General features: G+C 40.7%; 1 protein-coding gene across 4 annotated transcripts in view; it reads left to right on the top strand.

Moving 5' to 3' along the window:
• Positions 1–17,560, top strand: part of igsf9bb (immunoglobulin superfamily, member 9Bb) — a 126,713-nt gene that overhangs the window by 72,714 nt on the left and 36,439 nt on the right. For all 4 annotated transcript variants that reach the window (XM_084029277.1, XM_084029280.1, XM_084029278.1 and 1 more), the window contains exons 6-7: positions 6,928–7,069; positions 14,745–14,890. In XM_084029277.1, the coding sequence (XP_083885403.1) occupies positions 6,928–7,069; positions 14,745–14,890 (288 nt within the window). The remainder of the gene's footprint in view (positions 1–6,927; positions 7,070–14,744; positions 14,891–17,560) is intronic.

Here is a 17,560-nt window from a genome sequence, read left to right on the forward strand (position 1 = left end):
ATGTCCAAGAAAGTTAAAAAGTAATTTGGTGCTAACCACAAAATGTTTATTCATTTTTTTAAAAAACAACAACTTTTATCCATTTCCCAGATTAATATTTACAAGATGTGCACTTTTATATACAAATACACTTATATTCCAAATTCCTTTCAAAAACCATTCACTAACAACTTCAAGGTAAACTCACAATTTCATATGTACAATACCAGAAACCTGTCATATCTTGCTTGCCTTAATATCGCACCTCACCGATTTTCTTTCAAATACAAAGGTACAACAATTAAACTTTCTGAACTTGATGTTTACAAGAACAGTCTAAGGTCATCTGACTAACCAAGTTACATTATAGGTTTCATGCCCATATGCGGATAAATGTTTGTTTGTGCACACACATACACACGCACTAAAATGCAGGTACCTGATCAAGATGCTTTGTTTACACACAAGCAGTATAGTTAATTCTATTTTTCATATATATTACTTGACATATTTTATTTTCTTATTATATTTATGTGCCCTATTTTGTTATTGTTTTGTTATTGATTTAATAATAGCTGAGGCTGTTTTAAGCCCTGATGGGTTTCATGCCTCTCCTTGTACTGTTTCACTGTTCTGTTTCTTCTGTTTTGCACTTAAATTGGGCTAAATAGATCAAATCGAAATCAAAATGGACATGACCTGGATCATTTTTACATGATCGACCATCGATAAATGCTACGATAAATGGAGTGCATCTCTGACCCAGAGACAGAACTACTATACACACACTACTTAGCACTAAGCCGCTGCTACACCGACAGACAGCTTGGGTTAAATTTTGTATTTGGAAAGATTGTTTGACATGTTTTATACAACAACTTTGAGACAGCACTTGTGTTTTAGTTAGTCTAAGAACAGCTTACAGTCTGTTTATGTCTCTATGTGGGGTTAATTGCATTAATTCACTCGACAATACAAAACTGGTTGTTGCAGACACAGGAGAAGATCATCACTCTACTAGAGCACCTTTGTAGCATGTCTCTACTTCTCTGCCCCTTTGGGGAATCCAGTAGATGACATTTCAACATAAATAATATTAGTTTAACACAGTATTTTCACTGGATCACTACTTCAGGACTTACTTAAACACTTTTAAAATTCAAACTTTAATCATAACAATGCATTCCCACTATTGCATGAACATAATCGCCTGCGATATATACGTTTAAAATGTCTTCCTCATTCATAGAAAACTCTGCGATTGCTTTTGAGGAGTTGTCATGCCACTGCCTGCACATGCAGCTTACAGCAGTGTTGTGTAGTGGAGGCTTCTAAAATGACGAAAAGGATGTCGTTCAAATTGAACGCTTTACTGCCATTACAACGTTGCATTTAACATAAAACAGGTCACAGCGGACTTAGTCATAACTTAACATCTTCTTCTAACCAAACTGGATATAATACTTCTTGCACATCAAAATAAAACACTTCCTTCAAATAATGTTCAAGAATGATCCACATGCATTTCTGTATCACTGTAAATAATAAACAGAACATTTATAAAACCAAGCAACATTCATCAGATTCTGTAGATAGATAGAAAAGTGTCTTTTTACAAAGGAAAATATAGAGCCCAGTGTATTAGCTTGGTGTGAATGTTCAAGGTTTATTGTCATCCTACAACACAAGGTTGGAAAATGAAATGCAAGCTCTATTGCCTTTATGCTACAAGGTAAAACAAAATGTTTTTTTTTTTTTTTTATGGTGGAGTGCAGATGATGAGTTGAGATGTCCTACAGCTGGAGGAAAGAAGCTATTGTTTGTTGTTATTCCTAAGTATAAATATGAATTTGCTTTCATCAACTCAATACTCGATAAAATAACTTTGTGTGTGTCATGCTGGTTGTCAGTTTCTTTCACTCATTTACTTTCGCAACTGAGTACAAAAGGCAGCCGAGGCCAAGCACTTGTTTGACCCCTCCTGTATAATTTACGGGAGAGACGGATTAATAGAGGCCTTCTTGGAAAGCGACTGAGCAGCAGTTCAGCTAGGAGACCATGCTGCCAACAAATCTCCAGCACTCAGCTGGTTCCAAATAGGACACACACACACACACACACAAACACACACACACACACACACACACACACACACCAAGCTAAGGGCCTGGCAGATGGAAATATTCGGCCTGAGAAGATCAGTATTAACATATTGGACTAGCAGTTAATAGTTTAACAGCGACTCAACTCAGTGTGTGTGTGTGTGTGTGTTTCAATTCTTGGGTCTATGTGTTGATGCAGCATGTTTGTATTTAGATTTGACAGTCTGGGGAATATTAGAGATTGGTGTTGAGCGGTTTCACATGACATTAATGGCAAAGAGAATGGCTACGTTACTGAAAGGACTTTGCTCTCTTTCTACAGTTCCTGGATTGGAGTGATCCTAATTGGAGGAGGAGATGCTGTTTGAATGTCATATGCTGTAACTATACTTAAAGTACAGGAGATTTCTGCCTAAAAGCCTATTAAGGCAGTTTTTTCTCGCCTCTGTCACTTGTCATGTGCATATTCTAGTCCTCAATGTGTTAAGTGTCCTGAGATGACTTCTGTTGTGATATGACACTTAAATAAAATGGAATTGATAAAGCAAACTAAAAAAGAACTTGCGTTTGATGTGTGTGTTTGATGAAAGATTTGAAACCATTGATGAATATACAGAGATACGGTCATATTGTATCGGAAAGTATGCTGTCACAGTGATACATCTCAGTGAATATAGTTTGTATTTAAAGGTGCTATTGACAACATTGATAACATCCAACCACTAGATGTTGCACTTGCACTCCCCTCTTCCATTGCATTCACATCACAACACAGCTGTTGCTCGAAGCGCATGTGCCCTTAATGGGTTGCCAGCTCATTGCACAACCTGCGATTTCAGTGACACTCGGACAGACTCAGTCATGTCAAGTGATGAATCTTTCGTGGTATGAATTCATTTTGCAACATGTAGCTATACATTTGGGTTACCTTGTGCGGTGGTGTTAGGTACCGAAATGCCGACCGCTTACCGCTTTTTTCCACACTAACTGGCAACCCCAAAGATTCTTGACCATTCAAGTCATTATTCTATTGACTCACAAGCCTTGCTAGCCGCAGCCACACATCACACATCACAGAGGTAAACAAAACATTAATTTTGGACCCGTCAACATTTTTAAAATGATTCATTCACAATCAAAAAATGTTTTTCACGAGAAGTGATACTTTGATTCTGCACCTTTCTAAGAGCTCTGTGGATGTTTTTTTTTTATATATATATTTGTTAAAGAAACATTTTATCAATATGACCTTTAAATACAATTTTTTCATCAAACTAGTGATCACTCATACTGAGGTTCACAGGAAGAGTGAGTTGTCCTCCAGTTGGACGATCAGTGGTTTGATTCCCTGCTCTTCCAGTACGCATAACAAAGTGTCCTTGGGCAAAATGCTGAACCCCAAAATTTTCACACATAAAGTGAATGCGTGTGGATGAGTGAGACTAGATTAGCTCCTGATGGGAAGACTGCTCCTCTGCCATCAGTGTATGAATGTTTGTCAATTGATGAATAGACTGAATGTAGTGTAGAGTGCTTGAAAATACTAGAAAAGTGCAATAGTAATGCAGGTCTGATTATATTGCTGGAATTTTAATCGTAGACATGATTTGAATTTAACTAATTCATTTCTTTTTTTTATTTTAATTTTAGAAATTATTAAATCCTCTGCAATTTTGACTTTGTCTTCAGTACAGCTACACATTTCCAAGTGGCCCAGAGCTGTTGTACCTAAGTGTAGTATGTCAGTAATGCAGAGGGGTCTGCCCTTTTCAGTCCGATACTAAGCACCAATCCCATAATTAACAACCTGTATGTCAGGAAAGGAAAGGACGGATCATTCTTGTATGTGTGAGGCAACATCAGACTTGACTTGAAAACATTTTTCAAACAAAATGCAAAAAATATATATAAACACATTGATATAAATGTACATTTATTATTAACTGTATTCATCTCTTCATGGAATGGATTTGTTTGACTTCTGATGCTTTATAGTTACATTGTTTGGAGGTTAAAATATGTTAGCAATGTGGTAAATTCTCACACTTCTAACAGCTGTTTCTGTCCAGTGGAACAGTACCAGGCAGCGTTGGGCAGCGCAAATGAGAAAATGACGCATATCATTTAATTTGTGTGAAACTGTGACGTGAAAGCCTTTCAGCGTTGAGATTCTCCTCCTGTTGTCACTGAATCAGAAATGGAGACACACATTTTTACGTGTTTATGGAGCAGCTACAGTGTCAATGTGCAAAAGTGATTTGCATGTTGCATTTCAAGCTGGCTGATGTGTGTCTTGCTATACAAAGTAAAATACAGCTCAATAAAATCACCGAGCACCTCTCTTTGATGTCATGAACTCAGACAGGATGCTGTTTGGGACTTCACAACATGTTCAAAGCAGCAATAGTGGTTATTTCAACCAGGATGGAGGAAACCTTGTCGGTGTCGACATGGAAGTAACCCCCGCCTCCTCCCCAAAAACAAAGGCAGGCTAAATCCACAAAATCACAAGAACACCGGTAAACACGAGAACAGAGGCCTGTACTACGAAGTGAGTACAACATAGCCAGGTCATCTTTCTGTTATACACAAGTAACCCTAATAAAGGCAATCAGAGATAAGCGGTCACACGACACTGGTTATCAACTCGGTAAGTCAACCCAGGGTTTCCCTTTCAAGCTATGAGTGCACATATAAGAGGCGAGGTTTGCAGCATTTGACCAATCGCAAACATGGATCACTCTACGGGCAGCAGAGGGGCAATTTTCACGTACGAGGAGCAAACCATAATCTAACAGAAATAGGAAGAAGTTAAACATATTCAGGCAAACAGCAACAGTTTCATCTGCCAAATGCAGAAAGGACAGCTGGCAAAAACTTGCCAACTGTGTGAATGCGTAGGTCTTATTAATAGTATTACTTGTCGTATAATATGGCTGCCCCATCATGAGGGCACTACCCAATCTGACTAAATTGATTTTTAAGTAAGCTCATAGCTTAGTGGTAGAGTTGGAGCCCCACGTACCGAGGATCCCTGCAGCGGCCCTTTTTCGAAATCCACCCTGCGGCCGTCTTTTAATCCGTCTTGCATCCCTCTCTCTTACCCCTTTCACTCTCACGCTGTCCTCCCGGAAAAAAAGGAATGTGTCGTTTAGATGTATTCTTATAGTGTGGTGCATGACAATATCAGCCTAATTCTTTCAGCTGCAATCCCGGCGGTGTAAAATGGACTTATGAGCAAATAAAATAAATTTAAAAACATTATTCAAAGTGGTAAGTAGGCTGTACGCTGACACAGAAAACTCTTTTATATAAAACATCGTCAGGGACAGAAAAGGGGTTTTGCTGGTCTCTGAACACTCTGTTCTCCTAAGAGACCCTCTCACCATCCATGCACAAACTTCTTTTTAATTTTTTTATTTGTTATCTGCTCCACGGGATCTTTTATGCTGATGCCATCTTCAAGAGAGCTTGATTGGTCAGTATCCGGTGCTTTTCTACACGTTCTCTTATCAGGAACATAACCTGCTCTTAGCTCTGCAGGGTAAGTTACCATGGCGATGTACCCCGGTAAGAAGTGAACCAGCGTCGTAGGACGGAAAACCCAGGGTTAACCCTGAAGTTACCTCGCTAAACCCAAATCTTGCTTCGTAGTACAGGTCTCAGGGATAGCAGTGTCCGAGCTACAGAATGAACCTGATGAAGCAGGTGCGCAAACCTGTCTAAAAACTACTGTTGTAGGAGAAGCTAACCCTGCTAGCGTGAAAGCAAGTCAGAAGAACAACATGGAAAACCTGTTTTCAGAAATTGCTAAGATTGGCACTCTTCTAAATGGAGTTTAGAATGTGTAGAATGTGTCCATAATTAAATCAGACACAACAGAACTAAGGAATGTAGTGAGCGGTTTGCAGACGTGGCTGGAATAGGTGGAGAGTTGCATTGCTAATGTGGAGGACAGCGCCGCTAACATGGATAGAGAAAAAAGAGATTGACACAGCGGGTGGAACAATTATGGAGCCGAGTTGAGGATCAGGAAAACCGAAGCATATGAAAAATCATCAAGCTCTCGACTTTGTGGGAACAGTTTGGGGATGGCCCCTTCCTGTTCCAACATAACTGTGCACCAGTGCACAAAGCAAGATCCATCAAGACATGGATGAGAGAGTCTGGTGTGGATAAACTTGACTGGTCTGCACAGAGTCCTGACCTCAACCCGATAGAACACCTTTGGGATAATTTAGAGCAGAGACTGAGAGCCAGGCCTTCCCGTCCAACATCAGTGCTTGACCTCACGAATACGCTTCTGGAGGAATGGTCAAAAATACCCCTAAGCCTTGTAGAAAACATTCCCAGAAGAGTTGAAACTGTTATAGCTGCAAAGGGTGGATCGACATCTTATGAAACCCTATGGATTAAGAATGGGATGTTACTTAAGTTCATATGCGAGTCAAGGCAGGTAAGGGAATACTTTTGGCAATATAGTGTACCGAGGTCAACAAGTCAAGGATACAGCCTCACTCAATCTCCCTTGAGCCATTAGTTACATTGATCAGAGAGGAGTTTTTGCTGGTGGCAGGGAGCATAAATTATTCCTTTAAGCTGATGACATTCTGTTACCGAGTCAAGACCCAACTACCTCTGTATTAGTGCTGGTTTTCAAAAGGCATGACCTATTTAGGGATAGAACTGAACCATGACATAGAAGAAAGTATAACTACAAATATGGAAGCATAAACAAAATGTTATATTTGATATATTTATAATTCTCAATCCCTTTTCTACAAAACATTTACAGTACTACTCAGTATATGTTTTTCAAGGTTGTTTCTGTGTTTTTCTCCACCAGGCCCTCCATTCATTGTATCGCCACCAGAGAACATTACAGTGAACATCTCGCAGGACGCCTTTTTCACCTGTCAGGCAGAGGCTTACCCACGCAACCTGACCTACACCTGGTTCTGGGAGGAGGAAAACGTCTTCTTCAAGAAGTAAAGTTATGATCGGTTTCATTATTGTCTGCCATATCATCACAACCTGTCTGTCCCTACTATTCACCAGCCATTGTCAAGAGTCAGTGTCCCGCTGCGCAATAACATGTCCAAACGACATATTCTCTATGTCGTTCTTGCACGTCCGATGTCGGTCCCCCGAAGGTCCAGACTGTGACACCCGATGACCTCTTTTTCCCAACATCTACCAAACGTACAGCAGCATTGACGTCCACAGGAACTCTGGATAAGGGCTTATTGTCTTAATCTTCTTGGATCTGTGCATAACTGTAATCCCATTTAATAAGGTGGTTCCACTCAGTGCTCCACACTGGTTTTCGCTCGTTCACAGTCACTTTGCTTCTTGATTACTTTCCCTTGTAGGAAGGTATGTAAACTATACTAAGGAACGATATTAAAATATGTATATCAATGTGTATTAATATACAAATTTAATATCTGCTTTCGTAAAAAGGGGCACCATCTGTGCAGAACTTTATGGAGCTCACTTTAATGACTAATGACCACTTATTAATTAATTAACAATTAATCAATATATTTAATAAATCAGTCTCACTTCCTGAGATCATAAGCTCTTTTAATAGGGATCTTTGTATTCTGCTCAGAAGAAATATCCACGGACAACGACTTTATGCTTTAGGGGGATTTATTGATTAACTACAGATTAAACAAAGTGACTAAAATAATAACAGAGATGTATGATTACCAGCACATCTAGCAAGTTTGGCGATAAAGGGGAGTGTGTTCCTCCCTAAGAATTTGGACTTCTTAGTAAGATAGAATGATGTATTAACCGCAAGTTCTTTTGTTGGAAGCCCAAGGATAAACCGAAGAAATCTTCATTTCACAAATATAGTATTTATTCAGGTCACAGGTAAAGTATGGCAGGCCTGGGCTTTGGAATGGCAGAGCTCCCGCAGGATCTCAGTCAGAGCGAGCCCCGTTTCTGGGTGCTTGTCACAATTTATCTTCTTGGTCTGGGACTGCCCCATACAGAGTCAAACTTGCATGCAACCGAGTCTTACTGGTCAGTTATCTCTGACGTGAACTTCTAGAATGTAATATGAAACATGTGTGAGTGTTGTCCTTCAGGCGTGTATCTATTCTAGCAAACTTAGCTGTTAGAACAAAGAGGGCCTTGAAGAGTCTATGGGTTCCTGCTTATCAGGTTAACTGTCACACTGTTTTAATGTGCACAACCAGTGATATATGAGTTCAGTGAAAAAGAATAAATCTAAAGTGAACAAAGAGCCAATTCTAACAGATGGAATAATGAAATAAAATGGCCTCACAGATGTTAATAACAGACGCTAATACTTAGTTTCACCCTGCAACTCGGTCGTTACTGTTGAATGCGGATTCGGTCTTACTTTATGACAATTCTTCTCATCTTACTGAAACTCCAAGCGTCGGTAACATAGACACGAAGGAATTCTCTGTGCCGGGCACAAGGGTTGGTTTGAACTGTTAGCGCCAATCTGTGGTAGCTTTGTAGTAGGTGTTGTTTGCCGAAATCTGTCTCAGTTGATGAGCTGTCTTCTCCGTGAGCTCAGCTGTGGGTGACTAGTCAGAAGCATCAGTCAATATACAAATCTTGCGGCCGTCGGTTGATTTAGAGATTAAAAAAATTATTGCATGGAAATAATATATAATAAGACTAAAATGCAAAAATGAAGAATCTAACAACGAACGGAACTAGCTAAGAAAAGTAGTAAAAGTTTTGAACTAGAAAAAGATGGAAAAATGAAGCGGGCAAGAGAGGAGGGCCAGAGCCAGAGGGCAAGAAGCTGGGTGGCAAGCATATGACTGTAATACACAGCTTTTATGCTGACCAAAGGGGGCGTGTCCAGGACGGACCAATTCGAGTTACAGTCCGAAATCTATATGATTAAACTGTTATAAATGCAATCCTATAACTATACGTTTGAACACATAATCTCGTCATTATGGTCAAAGCTTGTTCCTTAAATCACATTGCAAATAACAACAGAATCATGTGGAAGTAAATGAAACATTAGTTTGTTAATTCGTTTTTCACATTTCTTTGTATAACCACTTAGAATGGACCACTCTTGATAGAGATGAAAGGTTTGTTTCAACATAACACAATACACCCAATCAAGCTAGTCTCACGTTAATTGGTTAATGCACACGTCTTTGTATATGGCTATGTATACGTCTGAATTGATATCTATTGGTTACTCTTATGATATTGAGGTGACTGGGAGATGATCCAGTTTACCTCTGGCCACTTGAGGGCAAGAGATCTACGTGACTTTTGTGGATGAGTCACATTTTCTTAACATTGTACTTCTGGGTCGCAGAAGCACAGGATTAAGACAGAATGTCAGAATTATCATGTGTTACATAATAATCACAAATCTAGACTGTATTTTGAAGTATCAATGAGCACTTTCTTAGCTCCAAAAGTGGTCTTTAGGTAATTTCTGCTGTTAAGTCAAGAGACGCTCCAATAGCATGTAAACAAACTTCATATCCCTCGGAAGGGTCCTGAGAGGAAGAAGGAGGTCCTAATCTTTTAACCCGATCAGGGCTCTCTGTAAAACAAAGGTGTTAGATCAGTCTCCAGCCATGTTTGTGGTGCCTTAAAGTCTGGTGTCTCTAAAGGTCTCTGTCCTCCACACGTTCGGAGATGCGTGGAGATGTTGTTGATTTAGGCGTTCATAAATCCTCTACTCGCCTCTACTTTTTCACGATTTGTTTTTAGTTTCTCTCGGACTGGAAGTTTAATGCTCTTCTTTCTCTGGCTGTTGATCCTCCATTGTGAGTCAGCAGTAATGAAATGTACCAAATTGTATTCCTTAAACACAGTGACCTCCACACACTAGGCACACGGCTTGTAGTACATGTCTTGTTAGAAACTTGATATTCCTCATCAACCTTTCTTTTTTAACGGGAGCCGACATATTTGAGAGCTAACAGCTAACTCACATCGCTCCTGCAGGTATGTTCGCCAACACAATACAGTGCAGGTGCATGGGAATGCGTACCATAAGCATACGCCATACGTAATGAAAAAGCATTCACCTTGAAAAAATACAATGCATTGTGTGCACAATGTAGACTTTTGGACGTTTCAATCCTAATTTTCCATTGAGCTCATGCTGGACAGTTAGGGATAGCCGAAGGGCTGGATGTGGCCCCGGGATACAATGCCCAGGTATTTGAAAAAAAAATATGACACACACACCAGGGGCCGTATTCCTAAAGATTCTTAGTGCAAAGAGTTGCTCCTCGTGGCCAAATTCTAAGAAAATTGTTAGAATCATGATGTTTTCTTAGAATTTCCGCTAAATGTGAAGAGTAGATCCTAGTAAAGATAAAAGCTATTCCTAAAGAATCCTAGCTCTTAAGGTGAGATCTGTTGAGAGCAGGGAAGAGGACTTTTAAGCGGCTTAGGAGTTCCGTAAGCAGAGGACAAAATGGCGGACGGAAGAGGCAGGAGAGATATTCTCCAAACACTGGATGACAGTGAATTAATGAAACGCTACAGATTGGATCGTGCAGGAATCATGCTTGTGGTTGATCTCATTTAAGATGCACTTACTTCTCCAACCCAATGCCACAATGCAATACCACCCGAAATGAAAGTCATCACAACACTGAGGTATTTGGCAACAGGGAAAATGCATCAATGCAGCAGTGATGACTTGGGTCTGTCCAAACACTGACAGCATTGTCACAACCTCTTATTGTGACACAATTTGTTTCATTTCCACTCGATGCCCACACTTTACAAGCTCACAAAAGGGCATTTTTGGACATCGCAGGATTCCCTGGTTTTGTGGGTGTAATCGATGGGACACATGTCCGAATAATTGCACCGTCAGAAGATGAAGCCGTCTTCGTGAACAGGAAGAGATTTCACAGCATCAATGTTCAACTTGTTTTCAATGCTGACTATAAGATTTTGGACATTGTTGCTAAATGACCAGGCTCAACTTATGATGCCAGAATGCTCTCTGAGAGTTGCCTCAGACAGCTTTTCAAGCGACATTACGTGCCAGCCAATTGCCACTTGTTAGGGGACAGTGGCTACACATGCAAACCATGGCTCCTAACGCCTTACCTCCAGCCACGCCAAGGGCCGCAACTAAACTACAACAGGTAACCCAAACAATATAGAATCACGCATGGAAATAAAATGTAAACAGCATGTTGGAGTATCCTAGTAGTTTAAATATTTCACTCAAATATTGTACATTTTGATTATGTCTGTATTAACTTGTAGGGCCCATGAGACAACAAGGGCAGTAGTGGAGCGTGGCATTGGCCAACTGAAGAGGCGCTTTCATGTTCTCCATGGAGAGGTGCGGCTAACCCCTGATAAAGTCTGCAATTTCATAATAGCCTGTGCAATACTACAGAACACTTGCAAGGCAAGACAGATTGCAGAACCTCTTGAGGGTGATGAAGACAGCGATGATGATGATGATGATGATGATGATGGTGGTGCAGAAAATAGCTCCCCTTTCCACAGGGGAACTTGGCCCAAAAGTGGACTGCCTTACAGAACCCACTTTACAAATTTACATTTCAGGCAAGTTACAGCAAGGCTCTCAAGTTTTTACCTCAGTTCAGAGTGAGATTTTGGCTGAAGGTACATGTCCACAGGCAGTGTTATTTCCACGCTTCCCATTCATTGTCTATGTAAGAAGCCGTGCAATGAGTTTCTCTCGGAAATCTTTGAAACTGACCGTTGTTGATCTAAAATAAAGACAGATTCAGCAACTGCATAGCTTATTTCTTGCATGATGTTTTCAGAAACATATTTCGGTGAACTATTTTCGTAAAAAAAGAGAATGTTTTTTTAATTATCCCGGTAATTTGTCTGCGTGAGAAATACTAGATGTGGCGTGTGAGCGTGTGAACCGGTTGAAATGCGTGTGTCTCACGCCCAATGCGTGAGACTTGAGAGCCCTGTTACAGTATATGTAATTTGAAAACTTGTGAGTGCATTGAACTAATGTACCACATAGTTTTACTACACATCACCTACAATAGTTAAATACACGACACATTACTCACAAAGAGACAATATCTATTTGTCATTGGATTTATTTTTTAGGAGCTCAATTTTCAGTCAATAGTACTCCTCCTGTAGGCATAGAACTTTTTTCTGCTCTCTGAAGACATCCATTGTCAACTCCAATCTTCTGTCCTGCAGGGATGGTGTCGGAGCAGCAGGCAGGAATGGTGTTTGAGCAGCAGCGGGCAGGCTGAACTCTGATGTTTCAGGCTGAGGGTCGTACGCCTGCAATGTTGAGGGGCCCGGTTCCTCTGATGGCTCCATGCTACAGAAATGGAAATACATTAAGTTTGATTATTGTTTTGTTTTAATTGATTTAGTAGAATGAGCATGCACAAGAGATATGAGAAATGGCGTATGCAATAAACCAACACTGTTCTTGATATTTTGTTTACCTGCCTGTTGATATATGAAAACTCATTTGTCCTACCTTTGTTGCATTTCAATGACCTGCATCATTGAAGAGTCAATGCCTTCCCTCAGCCCGGTGATACTCACTTCTGACTGCCACAGTATATCAAACACTGTTTCTGCAACCTGGGACAGCTGCTTAGCAGGTAGTCCACCCCCTAAAAAGAAATCCAGTAACCAATATGTAACACAATAATTAGGCAAAGTAGAGCTACTATTCATTTAACAGATATTTTCTTTTATGTGAAATATTATTTACTATGATTAAGTTTATCGATTTGAGGGTCCATCCTTTGCCGATCACCAAATATATATGTATATTTTTTATCTAGCTTTAAGGATCAACCAATCACAGCTTTTGAAATGATGACTCATACCTAGTAACTGGGTCAACCACACCTCCTCACTAAGATGCTAAGACTCCTTGCTAGGAATTTTTAGGTTAAGTTAGGAGCTCTCTGAGAGGATTCTCAGAATCTTTAGGAATACGGGCTCAGATCTCATAAAAGTACCTTTTGGATGAGAAAAAATTATTTTCGAGTATAAAATGTGCTGCTGAAAAAACTGCAGGCACTGTGTGGCACTTAGTCAAGCATGAACCAAGATCCCTGTCATCCCCTTCAATTCCAACACAAAGCCTCCTAGCGGGTTATAAAGATTTTAAAAGTCTGAAATTTCTACATCTGGTTAAGTTATCATTGGAATTGGTATCAATAAATTCATCAACCTCGCACTGGTGTTGATGGTGCTATAGGGCTGTGAAGAATAAGGCGATATAGCCTGTGTTTTGAAGATATTAACCCCCAGTTCTTTTGTTGGAAGCCCAAGGATAAACCGCAGAAATCTTCAGTTCACAAATATAGTATTTATTCAGGTCACAGATAAAGTATGGCAGCGCTGGGCTCGGAATGGCAAAGATCTCGCAGGATCTCTGTCAGAGCGAGCCCCGTTTCCGGGTGCTGGTCACATTTTATCTTCTTGGGCCGGGTCTGCCCCGTACAGAGGTAGGACTTTCATGCGACCGAGTGTCACTGGTCAGTTATCTCTGACGTTAACTTACAGAAATGTAATATGAAACATTTATGGGTGTTGTCCTTCAGGCATGTATCTATTCTAGCAAACCTGACTGACAGATCAAAGAGGGCCTTGAAAATTCAACGGTTTCCTGCTTATCAGGGTCCGGTTTCCCGAAGCCCTCTTAAAGCCTTCTTAACGCTACGTCATTCTTAACCGCTACTTAGATTTCCTACTTAACATTTTGCGTGTTTCCGGAAACGTTCTTTGCTACGAATCTCTTTCGTACGTCATGTATTGGTACGGTTGGTCTGGAGCGCTCTTAGAGCCTTCTTAGCTCTACCATAGTGATGTTTCAGCTCCTGACGCTAGTCGCCGCCACTGTACAGTAACCCAGAAATCCACATTGCGCATGGAACTGCACATTGCCAGTGTTGTGTTTCACCAATGGTTTTAAGTCATTCATGAGGCCAATTTAAAAGGGCATGTTTGAATGTTTGAATTAAGCATGTAATTAAGGATGTAATTGGCTCCTCCGCTGTTTCTATATTTTCTATATCTTTTTTTAAATCAGTATAGGCTATGATAATATGTTCGACCATGGTTAAATAAACGTTTGGGCCTACAAGGATTTATAGCAATGTTTTATTCGCAAACACTGCAATAGCCTACATTTTATAATATAGTGCTGTCATGCACCTGTACATGAAATGCGCATGAAACGGAAAATCGAACTCTGTAAATCATGAATAAAGCTGTGTGCAGAACATAATTTATACGAAAGTCAGAGTTACATTTCCACTGGGATATGAGCACAAATGGGCAAAGAAAATATGGCACTTGCCAAATACACCATTGCCATCTGCATCGAAGCCTTGCCTCATACATCAGTAATGGTATACATGTGCTATATCTATCCATAAATACTCTCAAGTAAATGCTCATCAGGCATTGACCTGTGCCTTCTGATGACTGAAAAGACATGTTGAAATAGTATTTAACAAGAAGAAAGACTTAAGTGTGGAAGTTAGCTGTTACAATCTGTTTTACATTTGGCACATATGACTGTTGTTTTGAAATAAAATTGTCTGTTTTCTCCACAGTTCTTCCAGATGATGGCATCAGATAAAACATGCTTCGATCCTAACATTAACATTTCTGTTCTCTTCCTTTTAACAGTGACCTGAAGCGCAGAGTCAGTATTCTCATTGACGGTTCCCTCATTGTTGTCCACGTCAAGCCGGAGGATGCTGGGGAATACACCTGTGCTCCTAGCAACAGCCTGGGCCAACCACCAACTGCCTCTGCCTACCTAACAGTGCAATGTGAGTGTCTTTTTTTTATACTGTGACTTTTCATTTGCTGAATTTGCTGAACTTTAGAGTCTGTCCTGATTCATTGCAAGGCCTCCCTATCTTTTTGTTGTCAAATGGCCACCTCAACTCTACTGTCCAAGCTAAATCCAAGGGCAAGTCATGCTTGAGGTTCAAAGGAGAAAAAAAGCATGGCAGAACATGTCGACTGCAAGAACATGGATAACTTAGTCCCTTAGACATTCAATATTAACAATTAATAATTAAAAGACATCTTTAGGTACTGTATTATTTATTAAGATGTTAGACTAGATAACCAGAAGTGAAGGCTTGGGATCAACACCTGGAGGAAGGAAGTCAGACTTTACTCCTCCCCTTACGCTTTCTGTGTCTTCTCAAACTCCCTTCCAATCGGGAAACAAGAGCAGCAATCTTGGAGCTAGAAATGTATACTCATGCCAGATGTTGAATCAGCCATTTTAATGACAGGGCTCGACGTTCAATTGAAACAAGCTGCCACACCACAGTCGCTTCCGAGGCTTAAGCACCGGCCAAGACCATTGTGATAGGTTGAAAGAAATACAACAAGCCAGAGCGTGTTTTTCCCCGATACCGGAGATTCGATATACTGTACCCAGACCCTTCTACTCTAATAGCAAGACTATTAAGATGTAAAAATCAGGACTCTGTGGGTGTGGGTTGATCAACATCAGTTCGTATTAAAAAGATGCTCAGTGTGGATTGGTGGACATCACTATGGCTGGCACAAACTTGTTGCATCCCAATCCGTACAGCCCAAGCACGACTGAAGATCCTCCACAGCTTCACTGGTCCACTTCTTAGATGTCCTTAGTGTATTTGTTAAGGAATAATATGACAGGTTGATTGTAATGTTACACTCTTTTTTTACGGGAGAACCATGTGATCGCCTATGTGCATTAATGAGTATCCACCTCTGTCTGTCCACAGCTAATCTCACACTCTGATGCAGCAAACTGTATATTACCTTGGGTAGGCAGTTATGGCTGCATCATCAAGCACCTCTTGTGGTTGTGGTGACTCAAACTTTCTCAAAACACCTTTTATTACTTCATCATTTGTTTGAAGTGACTGCCTGCTGACCCCTCAATCACTACTCTAGACAGTGGGTTGTTCCAATCCAACCAAATCACAGCATTGGTGGTTTCAGAGACATTTTTGTAACCTTTGTAGTTATAGATATTGTCTTAAACTAAGGACAAAGACAGTTTTTTGATGTATTTTTGAAGTAAGGTAAGTAAGGAAATTAGAAACAGACATCACAAAGCTCTCCCAATGTTCCCAATGCCTCATTAGCACATTGTTGTGCAGCTTTTCAGGCTACTGGACTTGTTTGCAAAACTTACAAACTTTAACTTTCTAGAAATCACTCAAAAATATTGATGATTTATTATGCACTCTGGCGTCTTTATTAATTTTGTGTCCAAATAAATGTTTTTAACATATAGACACAAACCTACCATTGGGATGCTTCAGCTCCATCGGGGGGATGAGCTACATCTCTCCTTTACTAGCAGCACTGCCGGCTTCAGACCTCAGCTTGTGCATGTATGGCCTCACTCAAAAAATCACTTCTTCATGGTCATCTTCCTCCATATCATCCCTGTCCGATTTGTTGGCAAAGTACGGTGGCTGGGGTGGTGGAAGTCCTCCACAACAGAGCGCAGATCAAACCGGACTCTGCTAGCCATTTCATGGGAACTTTAATAGACCAAAGCCCAGTAGAGGGACACTGATCTATAACTGAAAGTTTCTGCCAGATCTGACCCTGCTGCAACATGCCTAGAAACCGTCCTCTGGGCTGTAGAATGGATCCAAACATCAATTTGCTTTCTCAAATACACATTTGTCATGTTTGCATTCTTCATCTGATTGTCTGTCTGTCTGTCTGTCTGTCTTACTCTCTCTCTCTCTCTCTCTCTCTCTCTCTCTCTCTCTCTCTCTCTCTCTCTCTCTCTCTCTCTCTCTCTCTCTCTCTCTCCATGCCTCATTTGTACTAATTTATGTAAACATATTCATACCCCCCCGAACTCTGAGGTTTAACCTCTTCGACTGGTGACCGCTGGCAGTAGTCAAGGCAACAAACATTTTGCATTAATTCACTCTTTCCCCTTTGATGGCTGTACATTATATTGTGATGTGGGTGTGTGAGTGTGTGTGTGTGTGTGTGTGTGTGTGTGTGATGACGATGCGGGTAACACCAGTCGAGAGAGGGAGGGAGTAGTGAGGGGGGATTACATCATTGCTGTAAGACCAGGGACTCTTCTCTGCCTCTCTTTCTTTCTGTCCTATTCTTTTCTCTTGTTCTCATCTTTTCCTTTTGATTCTTGTTCCTCTCTTCATCTCCTTCTCTCAGTCCTCAACATTCACTTGCTTCGTTCTGTTTAAATCTCTCTACCGCTGTCTCCTTTTCTCTCTGTCCACACCCCCTTAATAACTTCCCTACAGCATCTTGCAGTGGGACCAGCATGTTGTGAGCGATAGCGCTGTCTGAGGGCTATATTTAGAAACTTGGCAGATATTCTTGTCTGTGGTGCTGGTAGCGCCGCTCCTCTGGGCTCCTTGTGGCAGAGCACCGGCGGGCTGGTGGTTTCGACATCAGAGGACAGCAGCTGTATTACAAAGATGTTCTGGTAACTGTGC

The sequence above is a fragment of the Eutrigla gurnardus genome, assembly GCF_963514095.1.
Source record: "Eutrigla gurnardus genome assembly, chromosome: 15".
In the NCBI taxonomy this organism is placed as follows: domain Eukaryota; kingdom Metazoa; phylum Chordata; class Actinopteri; order Perciformes; family Triglidae; genus Eutrigla; species Eutrigla gurnardus.